The sequence below is a fragment of the Aspergillus piperis genome (assembly GCF_003184755.1).
Source record: "Aspergillus piperis CBS 112811 unplaced genomic scaffold BO85scaffold_23, whole genome shotgun sequence".
Lineage (NCBI taxonomy): Eukaryota > Fungi > Ascomycota > Eurotiomycetes > Eurotiales > Aspergillaceae > Aspergillus > Aspergillus piperis.
Window position 1 is genome coordinate 49,928 of NW_020291613.1, and position 14,994 is coordinate 64,921.

The following is a 14,994-nucleotide window of genomic DNA, read 5'->3' on the forward strand; positions in this document are numbered from 1 at the left end:
TTACTCGCCTAACATTGATCATATCTTTCAAAACATCCAGTTTCTGACTGCTTTGAAGAAAGCCAACGACCATGTCACACACCTTAGCTGACCATTGTTCGGACATCCCTCGGAGACATGCAAGCCGCGATCATCAACGTTATCTTCCCGCTGGTATCGGTCTGTTTCCAAGTCAATCTCACCGAGAGGAACAAGCTTGGTTTTCTTGTAAAGCTTCCAAATCAAGAATAGGGAGCCCATGATTGGGATCTCAATATAGTATGATACAAACCCAGCGGCATCGAATCTTGGACTAAAGGATTTCCAGCCCTGTATGAGTACCAGAAAGAGATTCAACCCGGCTGCGAGCGCCGGGCCCCACGGGTACGTGACATTTTTGAAAGGTAGCAGGTGTTCGAGGCTTTGATGTCGGACGGCGGACCGGAAACGCAGCGAAGTCAGGCAGATGAAGAACCATGATATCTGGTTTGACACCCCCACCAGATTCTGCAGCCACGACCAGACCTGACCGGCACCAATCTTACTTGCCCCGAAGCAGAGAGCACTGATAGCTGCGGTCGAAAGGACTGACACCCATGGGACATTGAATCGGTTAAGGTGGCCCAAGAAACGAGAACCGGGAATGTGACCGCTAATGGCAAGGGTGTAGAGAAGGCGTGCGCCGGCGAAGAGGGCGTGATTGGCAGCAGATATTGCACTAGTCATGATTACAGCATTTATAAAGCTGCCCGCCACGGTACTGCCGGCTTTGTCGAAGACAATAGTGAAAGGGCTGGTGGAAGCACTCTGTGTCGATAAGCCAGGATAGTTGTAAGGAATATCGAGACCGATGATGATGATAGATACGACGTAGAAGAGAAGAATGCGCCAGAAGACATTGCGGATGACACGAGGATAGGTCTGAGATGGATCCCGTGTCTCGCCAGCTGTAACGGCCACATTTTCGGTTCCGCCACTAATACTTAAAATCAGCGATCATGATCCAAATTTGCTTGGGCCATGCATGTGAGTGTTACTAAGCGAAGGAAGCTGTCACAAAAACGGAAGCGAAGCCTCCAATCCCCCCGACAAAGGGCGCGTCCCCGGTGTAGAAGTATTTAGCGCCCAGGTATGTTTGATCAGTATTAGCGCCACAGTTCACAGCAATCCCAACAATGATGAAGACCTGAATGATATAAGATGGAGGCACGGATGTAAATGAGGGCTTGCGCACATACAATGATGGTCACGACTTTCAGTAATGACAGCCAGTATTCGATCTGGAGGGATGATTAATAGGATGTCACATCTCACTCTTCGTTATCACCAAGATACCTCTCCAAAGACCCTGACTGAGCAGGTATTCAGGGTCAGAACAAGCGCAAGGCAAATGAGGCTTAAGCCCCAGCCAGGGAAATGCTTCGTCCAATATTCCAGCAAGACTTGCAATGCTATAATGTCTGAAGCTGTGGAGACGGCGTCATTTGCCCAGTAATTCCACGTTAAGGCGAATCCAAGCGCATCATCGACGAAACGCCTGGTCAATGTCAGCAAGAAAACCCAGAGCGACGCTTTCATTGATGCTCGGCATACCCTGAAAAGGTGCAAAACGAGCCTGCAACAGGCATGAATGCTACCATCTCTCCCAAAGAGAGCATGGTGAGGAAAACAATGCCACCGCAAATGGTATATGCCAACAGTATCGACGCGGGTCCTCCAGTTGCCAGCGCCTCGCCTGTTCCCAAGTATAGCCCTGTTCCTATAGTACCCCCAATGGCAATCATCTGAACTTGTCTAGGGGACAATTTTCGAACGAGTCGATTCGGTCTAATATCCTCTAATTCTCCATCCATCGGACCAGCTGGAGGGAGTGGTCTCGGCGTACTGCCGGGTTGCAGCTTTTCGGCGTCGAAAAATGACATTTTGGTGGGCGAAAGCAGCGGTGCTCTTAGAAATTCATATACTGCTGGTCAACGGGCGTTGCTTTGTATATATGTTACCGGATGTGAGGATGCATTCAATACTGAATGATTGCCACTGTTGGAAGCTGTGGGTCTATCAACCCCCGCTAGCCAGTCGGCGGGAGGACAAATGAGCAATCCAACCTTCCTGCTGTCGTCATTCGACACTCCGAAGCCTAGGGTCAATGGGGTTAGCTGATATTCTAACCCGTGGCCGCTAAATGCAGCATTTCCTTGACGTATTGCCAACTTGCATGCTATCGAGGTGAGCGCTAACCATGTGTATATTTTAACCGTACTACAAAGCTTCCTACATTGGCAGGTGATTATCAATATAGAATCGAACATGACCGTATAATGGGAGTTTGGGTGTTCACACAAATTGAAACTAGATGTATATAAATGTCTTCCATAATCACATACAGGTCGGCTTTCATGCCTGCTCGTGTTCTTCGTTACTACCTATTCTACTAGTATTAACATTACCTCAACCGTGACTGCGCCCAACAAAGTATTATAGCCATCAATATGCTTCCTTATGCTCCCTATGTTACGAAACTTAAAAAGTTTTTACCTGCTACTTATACCTAGAGCTGCTTTCGAATCTTCGTAGATGGCTGGTTTCCTTGAAGATTTCCAGGGAATCCCAGAGCCTTCGTATTACAACACTTCCAAGCTATTTAGCAAAGACCAGATGCATAGTCAAAGATATAATGAACAACTAGCCATTAACATTTTAGGCATGCGGGGATCGCAAAGAAATGATGCATGATGAGGCAATCAATTCTGATTGGCTTTTTCAAAGATAAAGGATATGTCTAAAGCGAGGTATCTGATACTTAGATAAATGGTACCTAGATTGCTGAGTATGATCCTCTTCCTACATGCTTAGGTCGACGCTAGGGAGAAGTCATCGCGTGTCACATTATTAGTTTGGAAGAAATAGATTCAAGCTATGCTGTCAGTATAAATCGGATTGTTCGGGGTAGTCTAGCAGTAGGAAAATTTATGTGTGGGTTTTATTGGAGTATTAAACGTCTAGTAACATTTAGGGAGATTCCCCGTAATATTTTCTGTCGAGATCCCGGGGATATCGTTTGAAAGCCCAAGATCGAAAAGGCTTACTCCGAGAAGAAAACGGTACATGGTTCAGATGTGGCAAACAAACATCTGACTGGGTGTTTTGCCAGTCTAAATGAAGATACTGTCATTGTGGTAACATACTGTCATCAGTCCGGGCGGGCTTCAATGGTCATCTACGATGGCCCCTAAAGATGAGGACCACCGCAAAATCTAGTTACCCAGCACTGTCATAATTGGATTAACTAGTGATATCTATTGGATTTCTGCAATTGCATCATGTTTACATTAGACTGACCCAGTATTAAGTCTTAGTGCTGAATCTGTTCTTTAAGGGATAACTAGCACGCTCTGCGTATTACTGTAGGCGGATGCATTTATAGTACATCCCCCAGTGCAGTCTCTCGACCTGAAACAATTGACTGGTACCTGGACACCTAACATTTGGTCTGACACATTAATTGAGTCATCAACTACAAACGTAGTGGAGCTTTAAGTATCAAATAGGAAGGCACATATCTTGGAAGAATTCGATCGGAGTGCCTTGGACGTTCATTGACAGAAACAATCAGAGTATACAAGTCAATAAGTAGCCAGTACAGAGCTGTAGTGGTCTAAATTGCGCACCCACAGTGTGCTCAATACCCGAGGATCATCTTCGGGGATGCGCAGATGCAGCCACAAGAGACTAACCACTAATCGGGACTAGGGGTCGGCTAGTTCTCCGATATTGTCGAGGGAATTGAAAGGGGCGGCCAAGCACCCTTGGTCCAGAATCGCCTCTTATACCATGTTCCATGCTCCTTTCCTTTCCCCTCGGTCATTTAATTCCACTCTTCCGAAGGACCATTGTTTTCTATGATTTGAACTCTTCTGCCTCTTGATCAAACCCATCCACTCCCATTGGGTTGCAAAAGTCCAAAGTCTTCAGTCTAATGTAAGTCCTCTATCTGCGAGGCAGACATTTAAGAAAAGGCCTATTCTAACGGTTTACGAAGACAGCAAGATGATTGTGACGCGCGGAATATCATTGACAAACTTTGTCGTGGCATCGTCGGCACTCGCATTCCAAGTTTTTGTTCTGTATCCATGGCACAAGCAGCTCGATGAAGGATTTGAGGCCCTTAAGAAAGAGCACCTCCGAGTCTTAAAGTCTCTCGAACAGCTACAGCATGACAGCCGGAAGCAGCTTGACGGACGATTGGCTTAAGATATTGATGGATCACTACGGCGAGATTTGGCGATAGAATAGACGGATAGGGTTAATCAAACGCGACATAGACACGGCCTCCTTCTCGATAGTAATGTCGGATTGCATGAGCCAGCGGAAGGTATTACTGGGGATAATGTACAGGGGTCTTACAATGAGCTTATCGAGATTCTTGTACATTCCAGATTTGAAACAGCGATGTATTACTGCCTTGAAAGTCGAGAGCCTGTAACATTAAGCCACTCTCTTAAGTTGATGGTCGAGCGACGCAAGCTATGTGTAAATTGAACTACGATGCGTCATTATTCGAGGAAATGACCGCCGCAGAAATTGAAGGTATTTTGGTTCGCATATGGCCGCTATGATCGGAGCGAACTCCGGTCCCGTCGGTGTTGGTTTAAAGATACACACATAGCCCCCCTTGGGTAACGGGATAGGCGTAAGGTAGAAATTCATTATTATCTCATAATAAGGCAGGCATTGATATTGCTCCCATCATTGGTCAATGTGGGTCTTTCCAGTGTATTTCAATACGAACCCCTTCTGAATAATCTGGCCGGAGATCGTTCGTATCAGTCGGATCCGACTGATAAGAAACCTGGAGTCAATCATTGCCCCAATGGACAACAATCAAGAATAGGTCCTTGCTACCAGTAGGCTCTTACACACTTCCCCTTTCCCTTCGTTAACAACATTTTCCCGGCTTTCCAACACGCCGGCTAACTAATTACTATTTCTACTGTGTGACTTGTGAGCTGCGATTGTCAATATTCATGCCACAGGCATTATTTCCCAAGCGTCGGGAATCTAAAAGGTTCGCCACCCAGACAGTCAAGTCTTACTCATCGGAGAGTGCAGATATATGCATAATAAACACTTTGTCTTTTTCATCACCTGTCTTACCGAGGGACCATCATTGGGATCCTCGCAGAGGAAATGGGACCATCTGCCGAAACTGGAGCCCTAACCAAATTGCAGAGTCAACGAGCTACTTGGGAAACGGAAGTTGCGGCACTGCTGGTGCGAGGAACCACCACAAAGTTGACAGGCTTGGGGCAAGACCATGATTGCAGTTGTTGCTGTATATGATCGCAATATACATGCCCATTACAGGCATTCTGGAGAGGTCGGCTGAAACCAGTTGTCCGGTAATTACGATCGAATGTTTCGCCAAAGTCTGCCCCTTTCTGACAAGTATATGTTTTCCGTGCCTTGGGGTAGCCGAGCAACGCCCTGCGAAGGAAATTATGCCTGCCATTAAGGATGTGCCAGGGGTATAGTACCATGACCGCTTTTGCACATGGATCGGACCAGCGTTCAGTCAACATTCTGGCACTGTTATACGCGCATGCATCATAGACAGGTCTCAGCTTTTCTACAGTGATAACGCCCGTCGCATATATCTGCTGTATTTAACAGTGCGTTGAGTAGCTCTGAGTTGAGGATATCGGATCCGACATCCACAATGTCTGTTAACGGAACACTCTGCATCAAGTCATGTGCTGTAGCGGCACAATCAAAGCCGCGTGCTATCGCCTCAACGCCACACGGCCAGATAGAACTCTCGCATATCCATAAAGGTAGCGCCTGGTCACGATTGACGCGTGCCACTTTCCCCGAAAGTTGTGTGACGTATTGCTCCTCTAGTGATGTCTTTTCTCTCATGTATCGCAGGGCCAAATCCGCGGCGGTCCTTCGATCTCTGCCGCCTGGCGTAACTAGCGCATGGGTGTCATGAATCGCCTGTTCGAGGGTCTTGACAAAGTCGGGAAACACCAGGTGATAGGCATGCTCCCAACAGAAGATCATGTCAGCACAGTAACTTGAGTAGAGTGTGTGGGCATCGTGGGCTCCACACAGCATATTGAACAGGCCACTTCCGAAGAGTGCAGCTCGGGTTAAGAGCGGCTCAGGCCAATCCCGTGGATTCAGCAGTTCGACCACCTTCTCTGGCACACGTGCCAGTCCGTTGCCTTTGGATAGTAATATCCATCCATTATGTCGTTGATCAATCTGCCATTGCTGCAGCTCTGGCAATAACTTGAGATTGACTACCGAACAATGAGTAATATTCAACGTTGAGGATTCATTTATTGCCTCAAACATAGACCTGAGCTTCTGCAGGCCGCTGCCAACCATTCTTTCAAGTCGAGGAATGGATCAATCACCCATTAGGTTCCGACATTCTTCATATCCGGCCACCGGAAGAGGTTTGGACACAGAGGTATTGCCCCAGAAATAAGGTGGGGTTTGCTTGACAGCTTGGGTGGGCTGCATCGTGTTCTTTGAAAAGATATATTTGATCATATTTTGCTCGGATTAGCTTAAAGGAGTCAATTGAATACGAAGTGTTGGATCCACCTAGAGCTGAGGGGAGGTAGTGAGTGATGGTTCAGTAAATGCCATGCTGCGCTTGCTGTTTATATGTGTTTATAGACTGGCGCTGACAAGTGTGACTTTGATGAACATTATTGAATTGCTAGGGTTCCAAGGAAAATGATAGTAACTACATCTAATCTGCTGGCCGCGTAAGACCCTGTTTTTAATAACTACTGATGTAATATTACCCGATCAGGAAACAATGGGTTGCATGAATCCGATTCTGACGCAAGGGACTGAAGATCAGACGGCCTTACCTGGTTACACACACATTGAGACCCATACTACACCTCCCACAATTTGCTCTTGCCCCTCCAATGATTTATTGGATAGAGTGTGACAATCTAACATATGCTCTGGTCAGTAGCCAGTGATGTAACTGAGTGATTAACGTCTCCTGTGCTACGCAGTATCGGTGCCCGTTTCTATTGATAAGGTCATAATCTGCAAATCGGTTGCTACTGCCAACGAACCAATCGTAGTTGTTGCTTAAATGCAACGTACCCAAATCTGTAATGAGCATTGCCCATAATCGTATGAGAACATAGTCATCTCAACCTAGTATTTCACCCGCGCTTTGAATATCCCTATCACACCACCAAGTCTACCTAAGTGTGGGGAGTACATATGATTAGCGTCATTGATCTGTCCAGATAGGTGGTTGTTTTTGCTCTAAGAAAATGCCGCAGCCTCGACATACATCAAAGTTCGATTGGATGCCTTTTGAAAAGGGACACTCATTTCATGTCCTTTCTTGTTCTCAAATACACTGGCAGCGGAGTCTTAACCCAGACAGCATATGTCTCCTGATCCTCCCAGCGTCCGAGGGTCTCCTCTGGCTGCACGTCAAAGTGATACAAAATTTTGCCCAGAATGAGGACGATCTCCATGCGGGCCAAATTCTGACCAATACAGTCCCGCGGGCCTTGTAGAAACGGCTGCGTAGCATGTCGCCGGTCCTTTTCAAAAGGGTCATCTTGCGGAGATAAAGCCTGCGGGCGCGAGTTGAGCCAGCGCTCAAGGTGGAAGGCCTGAGGGTCGGTATAGTTCTGTGGGGAGACATTGGCAGCCCATTGCATGTAGGAGACAACAGTCTGTAATTCATCGTTAGCTTCTATGAGTCTGTTATCTCATGTCCCCGCTCCGGGCTAAATTAGACACGCAAGTAATGAGAAAAGTGCAGACAAAAGTGACTTACTCCCTCTGGGAAATATTCCCCGTTGATGGTATGGCCCCCAATGGGAACCAGTCGAGTCAACCCCAGGGGCACGGGGGAGGTGAGACGGATGCCTTCCTTGATCGCTGCTTCTAGTATGGGCAGCCTGAGCAGGGTGGACACATTTATCTGGTCGGCAGAGAGAAATGCACTGCGCACCTCGCTCGTCACGCGATCCATTATTGTTGGATTCCGAAGGAGGTGAAATAGAATACCAGTGATGGCGGTTTGAAGGGTGTGGCTCCCAGCAACGATGAGAGTTGCGGCGTTCACTACCATCTCCCCTTCGGAAATTTCCCGGCGGGATTGCTGCTGCACAAGATGTGCTAGGAAATCCGGCCTAGTAACCCCTGCGGCATCATTGCCTTCAGCACTGGCATCGCTGTCCAGCTGCTGTAACCGGCGCTTCACCTTTTCCTTGGTTGTGGCTTGGTGCTGGGCCATGAGGACACCCGCAGACTTGGGTAGGCGCTTGACAAGGTAGTTGAACAACCAGGGATAGAAGCGGCAGGAGGCTAGCTGGACTTTGGCTTTGAGCGAGTAGACGAGTTGGCCCACCCATTCGTGGTAGCGTTGATTGTCCAAACAGGCGAAATCTTCGCCGAAGCTTAATTTGCAGACGATATCAAAGGTGCAGAAGCTGATCCACTCTTGTAGATCAACCTTCTTTGTAGCTAGTTCGCTCTGGGACTGCATTTGGGTGATCATCTTGTCGACGTAGCTGGCAACGAGCGGCTCCTGGGCGCTTAAGGCCTGGCTGCTGAAGGCGGCCGCATAGGCCTTGCGGAGTCGTGTGTGGTCAGAATCGCCCGCATCGAGGATGCTAATGGGCTGCCCTGGCCTTGGAGGTGCCTGGCGGATGGGATCTTTAGGAAGTGACTTGAAACCGCCGCCGCTCGGTCTGCGCTGATAGATGTCTTTGACAGTGTCGGGGTTGATGAAGGACACCTCATTCGGGGCAACGCGGACGGTCTCGCCATAAACGTCGTGAAAAGACTTTATTTTATGTGCTAACTTGCCATTCCGGAATGCCAGCATATACGGCACACGGGTTAATGCCCAAAGAAGCGGTCCATTGTACCGAGATAGCGGGTGGAAGTAAAGCCGCTTCAGGGCCAAGAGGATGGGAAGCTAGAAGGCGTGGGTCAGAGAAGGGGACACTTTTCGTGGTTTCGGCCCCCGGCGGGGCTTGGGACGGCTGAACTCACGAGGAGAAGGGTGATCAGGGTGGCAGTGATGGACGACGGGATTGCCATGGTTTCAACATGCACTCAGCTACGACACCAGATAGTAAGGAGTCATAGGAATTGGGACCGACAGAGGAGGCAGCGCCTGCAGGGGAAGAAGTGCCGTTTGTTTAATAAAGGCTGCCCCCAAAAGTAGAGGCCCGTGACCTAAACTCAATTCCGCCGTCGTCTCCACAGAAATGCATTACAAATGATCCTATACCATAGTACAGTTCACCCACCGTTAGGTGGCTGATCCATGCGGGTGAGAATTTAGTGTCACTGTTAGCGCGGTGGGAAAGAAAGCTACAGACTACCAAATTCGCGGTCCCGAAAGCGCCTCGCATGGTCTCCTCCGAATCCATGAGCGATAAGAGCCTTCGGCTTGCCCTACGTTGACCACTTCAACGACTCTCTTGATCCTCATCGTTATCACCCATCCTTGATTTGACATTCCAAATTGCTCTTTTGCGCTTCAAGATGATTCAGTCAATGCTTCCAATGATCGACCAGACGTTCCGGTATTACGTTACCATCGCCAGTCTGTCACTCATATACTTCATGATCCAACACTGGGTCCGCCCTAAGGTTGGAAATGCCGCCTTCAGTGCCCCTTTCGTTGGACTCAAGTATGCTTGGTTGGCTCGATTTCAATTTTTCTTTTCGGCCAAGTCTATCTTGCACGAGGGATACACGAAGTACAAGAACAGGCCGTGGAAGCTCACTGGGAACGATGTCATCGTCCTGCCACAGAAGTACCTAGAGGAGATCCGCAAGCTGCCCCCGAATCGGGCAAATGCAATGAAGGCAAACCTGGACAATATGCAGAGCAAATACACACATCTGGATGTGCTGAATTCGACACGCCTGTTCGTCGATGTGCTCAAGTGGAAGGTGAACCCACAGTTGGCTATCTTAATACCAACGGTGCGGAAGGAGCTAGATGCGGCCTTTGCACACGAGCTACCTCCGAACATCAGCGAGGAAGAATGGACAAGCGTTCCAGCATTCCACACCCTCCACCGTATCGTTGGGCGCATCTCAGCTCGTATTTTCGGCGGCCGCGAGCTGCGAGATGACAATCGCTGGGTCGCCTCGGCCGAGGGCTACCTCAATAACATATTCATTACTGCTATCTCCATCCGACTGGTGCCCTATGGATTTAAGACGCTTGCCTCCTGGTTGCTGCCCTGCTCGTGGGAGATTTCGTGGCGTTTCTGGCGCGCAAAACGTATTCTACTGCCATACATCCGCTACAGAAAGCAGATATACGCGGAGCGCCGTGATGAGATCCAACGCAAGGGTAAATCCGAATTTCCAGACGTGCTCCAGTATCTCATTGAAGCTGCGAAGGGCAAAGATGCCGAACCGCTGCGGCTGGCGTCTATGGTCCTTGCTCTTTCCCTAGCCTCCAACCACACAACCGCCATGGCTTTGACGGAAACCTTGTACGACCTTTGTGCCTACCCAGAGTATCAGGATGAGCTCCGCCAGGAAGTCCTCAATGCCTTGGAGGTTGATGGCGGATGGGAAAAGACTACCCTTCTGCGTATGCGCAAGCTCGACAGCTTCATGAAGGAATCTCAACGCATGAACCCCCCAAGTCTCAGTATGAATGACCCCATCTCTTCCCGCAATTCAGTCTGACCGTTTCAATGTACTACTTTAGTGGGATACAAGCGTCAATTTACCGATGAGATTGAGCTTAGTGATGGCTTGCACCTGCCAGCAGGCTCACACGTCGAATTTCCTATCGTCCCAATCCAGCACGACAGCGTAGAGGATCCCACACGATTCGACGGGCTGCGCTACTACAGGCTACGTCAGAACCGCAGCGAGACCTACCGTCATCAGTTCGCAACGACCAGTCCAACCAGCTTGCATTTTGGGCACGGGCAGAATTCGTGTCCCGGGCGCTTCATGGCTTCGAATATTATCAAAATGGTCCTCGGCACGCTGTTGACCGAGTTCGAGTTCAAGCTCGAGCAGCCGGGACGGCCCAAGGGGCTCCACCCATTCGAGTTCAACTTTCCTAGTCATAGTGCTAATCTGATGCTGCGCCGACGGCGTAAGCCCGTAGGGGTAGCAGGAAGGCGGGAGCCATGAGCCATGATAGGTGGGTTGGAGGAGGGGGCTAGTACTTACCGAGTCTTCACTCGCTCCTAGTTTTGCCATTTCCGATGCTGCTTCACTCAATGGAGAAGTATAATTCAATATTTCCCGGTTGACTATGGCGATTGTGCATTGCCCGTAGGATAATCCAAGGGGGCAGTGTCCTGCCGGCCCCTCAACAGCCCGTATAGTGGGCCTGGTGAGCGGGATGAGTTATCTAGTTACCTTTAGGGTTCATCCCGCAGTGTCCTTGCGTCGGCCCCGCAAGACGCCCACTCTCAATCAGCTTGCCTACAAAGTGGCTTACGTTGGCAACTCAGCCTAATATGTCGATCATCTAGGTTGATCCTCCCTCCTCTCTAAGCGAAGCACGGAGATACAAACTAGAAAAATCTCTGCACGCATGTTGGCTAGTTTTAATCACGAAATTTGGCAAGAATAGCCGGTTAGCCCACCGAGCTAACGCTAGGAAATATACCCTCTGTAACATGAACATGATGAGGAAGTTCATAATGTAATTTGAATACAGGCCACTGGCGTTCGTTAGTGCCAATTTCCAACTGTTTGCTGCTTGCAGGATCAACGAATCGGGTGCTAGAACTTGTACAAAGTACTTGGGTGTGGGGATGCAGATCCCTGGGTTGGTCTCTCCGGTTACGGAATCGGATGGCTGAGCCGCCAATCCAGGCTTGATTCTCAGGCAGCCCCACCAGACTCGCACTTAGCGAGACATGGAGTATATGCCATACTGATTGGAATTCTCCATCCCAAAAGTCCGAGACTTAGCCCCGGCCTTCTACATCGTAGCGCCCAAACAACATCGAATTGATGACACTACACCCACCATTCCGCCGTAGCGACAACGTCGACCACCCCACTCCCACAAAGCCATGGCAACAACGCCTGATGAATAGTCTGCATGTTCATGCAACAACCGTCACATTTTCATCTGCTAATAGCTACCTACTAGGTAAGTAAACTCCGTACTCATCCCCCCCCCCCGGGCAAATGTGCCTTTGCCAGTTACTCAAGGCTCCACTGCTTAGCCGAACAACGATCTGAACTCCTCAGCCAGCTTTGCAATCAGACACCCCAGCCCCGTCCACCTCACCACGCTCTTCCTCACCCATCTCATCAGTGGGACGGCGTTTGCTATCGCCATCACCCTCCGTAGTAGGCCGGACACCGGTCTTTCCAGCTATGGAGATCGGCGGTGCCAACACACCGGCCACCACTGCCGCCCCACAGAGGGCCAGAGTCAGAATCCAAGCACCATGGATCCCGGCCAGATACGCCCGACGAACCCCCTGCAATTCTGCCTCGCCAAATGCACTTTGTAGCTCCGACGCCCCAGCTTCCAGCACTGCTGTCGCCGATGTCCCCGGCGCATACTGGGCTAATTTCTGGATCACCCGGTTGGAAAAGATACTTTCGCCCGCCGCGATCCCGATGACGCCACTGCCTAGTTGAAAGACTTCATGGGTGAGGGTCAGTAAAATAAAAGACATAAAGGAAGAGAAAGAAAAAAAAAAGGCAAGGTGCTTGAAAAGCAGGGAGTAGAGTCGGAACGTAGGAATTGGGGTTAAAGGATGACAGGCGGGTAACATTGATGGGGAGGGACAAACAAGCAAGCATAACGGAACAGAAAGTGATCGCCGTGTCTCCAGTGTCTCCATAGAAGCAGACGGGATCGTGAACACACTAGTAAGAAAGAGGAAGGTGCTTACACAAAACGAGGGCAGTCACCGTGGCTAGCTCTTTTTGGTCCACAAATGCTTGCACAGCCGTCACTGGGACTTGAACGCAGATCCCATCTCCAGCCCCCGCCAAGATCTGATAACCGATGATTTTGGCGGAAGGGGTGTTGATGTCCAAGGTGTAGATCAAACCAGAGCCGATAGTCACTGTACCGGCGCCCGCGAGGAGGAAAGGTTGGTAGTATCCGACCTTATTGAGGACGCCGCCAGCCAGCATCGTGAAAACGGCTGTACAGGGAAACCGAAGCGCAACAGTCAGGATCTGGTTGGAGATGCACAGATATCGGAAGAAGGGAAAAGCATACATGTGGGAACTATATATGCCAGTAGGAGAATTCCGCTGCGTTCTGGCGAGGCATACTTGATCGCCTGGAAGTAGAGAGGCAAGTAGTAGACGCGGATATAGTTGGCCGCGTTTAGGCTGCCATGCTCAGTTAGCGTAATGACTGAGTTGCCAGTAATCTTCACCTACAAGAATACGAAGATGCAACACATCAAGACGCCGCGGTTACGCAGGTATCGCGACGCAACCAGTGCTTCATCCCCCTGGAACCACTCCACGGCCGCAAAAAGTAGCGTCAATAGGATCCACCCGACCAGTAGGCCGATGGGCTGTGACGAATTCCAAGGCTTGGTAATTCCTCCGTATTCCAGCGCCAATAGATAGCATATAAGGGCACCAGTCATGACGAAACAGCCCGGGAGATCCAACTTGAGGAGAATTTCCAGCACCGGTGTAGGAGCCGGTCGGCGGCTTTGAGGGAGGCGTAAACTCAGCAAAAGTGCGGCAACAGCTACACCCCCAAGAGGAAGATTGATGTAGAAACTAGATGAAACAGGAAAGATTGCAATATTAGTTCTTGGAGAGTGTCTGCGAGGCCTAGAGAAGCCATTACTACTCACCACCATCGCCAAGTCACGGTGGACGTGAAGGCCCCTCCAATCAAGGGTCCGGCAACACTTGCGATTGTGAAAATGATGCCATTCAGACCGTAGAAAACCGGAACTTTTTCAGGTTGTACAATGTGGGCTATAATAATATAAGTGCCCGATATCACACCAGCACCACCAAAGCCCGCGACTGCACGGCCAGCAATGAACCCGGCACTGTTCTTGGACACCGCTGGTACTGGCTTAGAATCTTCGTCCCAAGAGAAAGAAAAAAAAAAAAAAAAAAAAAAAAAAAAAAAAAAAAAAAAAAAAAAAAAAAAAAAAAAAAAAAAAAAAAAAAAAAAACCCAAAAAAAAAAAAAAAAAAAAAAAAAAAAGAAAGAAAGAAACGAGAGATTCAGGAGAGAGACACAGACATACCACACCCAAGTGTTCCCAACTCGAAGCTCAAGATTGCCGTAATGAAAATGTACTTTATGGAACAGTATCGATACAGCTTTCCCCAGAATGTTTGGAAGCAACACATTGTGAGGAAGAAAGCCGAGCCATACCAGCCTACGTCGTTGAGGCTATGGAAATCATGTGTAATTCGTGGGACGGCCGTGGAGATAATTGTCTGTGGGCAGCATATTAACAGAAACTGGATTCAAATAGAAAAATAATAAACTCGACGTACCAGATCCAAGGCAGTCTTAGTGTGATCATACAATCGTTAGTCCAGAATCCCAACTGCAATGTGATTTTTCAGAGAAACAAAACCGAATGCCTACCAGAAGCATTGCAAGCAAGAGGGCTAGTATGGTGACTATGAATTGATATTTGGACATCCGCTCTGTCGCCACGAGGCTGTCCTTTGGGGGTCCCTTCTCGAGGGAGGGGAAACAGTCACCGCTGGACATGTCAATGCTGGTCATCGCGGAAGATATGCGAAAAAGAAAAATGTAGAGCAGTAAGAACCAGTGATCAATGTGTGGGGATTATATGAAAAGTTTTCAGAGCGAGGTTGTAAAAGTCTGATGACTGAGGATGGCTATCTGTGGCTTAGACAGTGCGGACGGGTCGATCGGGTACAAAGAATCTTTTAGACCTACGACAAGGAGACTCCGTCCGCCCCCAATGAGCACTAAGTCGACCTGCATATACATGCATCAGCTCAGGCTCGGCCAGTTAGCCAAATTTCTGGC

At 49.0% G+C, this 14,994-nt stretch overlaps 6 protein-coding genes across 6 annotated transcripts; 2 read left to right on the forward strand and 4 right to left on the reverse strand.

Moving 5' to 3' along the window:
• Nucleotides 1-3: 3 nt before the first annotated feature.
• Nucleotides 4-1,901, reverse strand: BO85DRAFT_523473 (uncharacterized protein; the record flags this gene model as incomplete). The annotated part of the gene is made up of 5 exons (XM_025665354.1): nt 4-955; nt 1,017-1,165; nt 1,218-1,259; nt 1,315-1,516; nt 1,573-1,901. The coding sequence occupies 5 exons, from the start codon at nt 1,899-1,901 to the stop codon at nt 28-30; spliced, it is 1,650 nt and encodes a 549-aa protein (XP_025511372.1). The 3' UTR covers nt 4-27.
• Nucleotides 1,902-3,818: 1,917 nt separating this feature from the next.
• On the forward strand, nt 3,819-4,453 carry BO85DRAFT_405511 (uncharacterized protein). Its single transcript, XM_025657302.1, has 2 exons — nt 3,819-3,957; nt 4,019-4,453. The coding sequence occupies exon 2, from the start codon at nt 4,027-4,029 to the stop codon at nt 4,228-4,230; it is 204 nt and encodes a 67-aa protein (XP_025511373.1). The 5' UTR covers nt 3,819-3,957; nt 4,019-4,026; the 3' UTR covers nt 4,231-4,453.
• A 740-nt stretch (nt 4,454-5,193) lies between these two features.
• Nucleotides 5,194-6,507, reverse strand: BO85DRAFT_462858 (uncharacterized protein; the record flags this gene model as incomplete). Its single annotated transcript, XM_025661874.1, has 4 exons — nt 5,194-5,247; nt 5,277-5,595; nt 5,648-6,370; nt 6,449-6,507. 4 exons carry the CDS (start codon nt 6,505-6,507, stop codon nt 5,194-5,196), a joined length of 1,155 nt encoding a protein of 384 aa, XP_025511374.1.
• Nucleotides 6,508-7,565: 1,058 nt separating this feature from the next.
• Nucleotides 7,566-9,215, reverse strand: BO85DRAFT_452992 (cytochrome P450). The gene is made up of 2 exons (XM_025660964.1): nt 9,034-9,215; nt 7,566-8,956 (listed from the first exon to the last, which is right to left on the reverse strand). The coding sequence occupies exons 1-2, from the start codon at nt 9,079-9,081 to the stop codon at nt 7,763-7,765; spliced, it is 1,242 nt and encodes a 413-aa protein (XP_025511375.1). The 5' UTR covers nt 9,082-9,215; the 3' UTR covers nt 7,566-7,762.
• A 397-nt stretch (nt 9,216-9,612) lies between these two features.
• On the forward strand, nt 9,613-11,157 carry BO85DRAFT_381503 (cytochrome P450; the record flags this gene model as incomplete). Its single annotated transcript, XM_025656423.1, has 2 exons — nt 9,613-10,660; nt 10,721-11,157. 2 exons carry the CDS (start codon nt 9,613-9,615, stop codon nt 11,155-11,157), a joined length of 1,485 nt encoding a protein of 494 aa, XP_025511376.1.
• Nucleotides 11,158-12,230: 1,073 nt separating this feature from the next.
• On the reverse strand, nt 12,231-14,637 carry BO85DRAFT_381268 (MDR family MFS transporter; the record flags this gene model as incomplete). The annotated part of the gene is made up of 8 exons (XM_025656408.1): nt 12,231-12,637; nt 12,891-13,148; nt 13,226-13,341; nt 13,393-13,746; nt 13,824-14,043; nt 14,231-14,426; nt 14,487-14,501; nt 14,581-14,637. The coding sequence occupies 8 exons, from the start codon at nt 14,635-14,637 to the stop codon at nt 12,231-12,233; spliced, it is 1,623 nt and encodes a 540-aa protein (XP_025511377.1).
• Nucleotides 14,638-14,994: the final 357 nt, after the last annotated feature.

What these genes read in the sequence shown, in the direction of transcription:
- BO85DRAFT_452992 (XM_025660964.1), bottom strand. Translation starts at nt 9,081, where the DNA reads ATGGCAATCCCGTCGTCCATCACTGCCACCCTGATCACCCTTCTCCTC. An exon ending in CCCTGATCACCCTTCTCCTC is followed by an intron (nt 8,957 to 9,033) that starts GTGAGTTCAGCC and finishes CACGCCTTCTAG; the next exon opens with CTTCCCATCCTCTTGGCCCT.
- BO85DRAFT_405511 (XM_025657302.1), top strand. Translation starts at nt 4,027, where the DNA reads ATGATTGTGACGCGCGGAATATCATTGACAAACTTTGTCGTGGCATCG.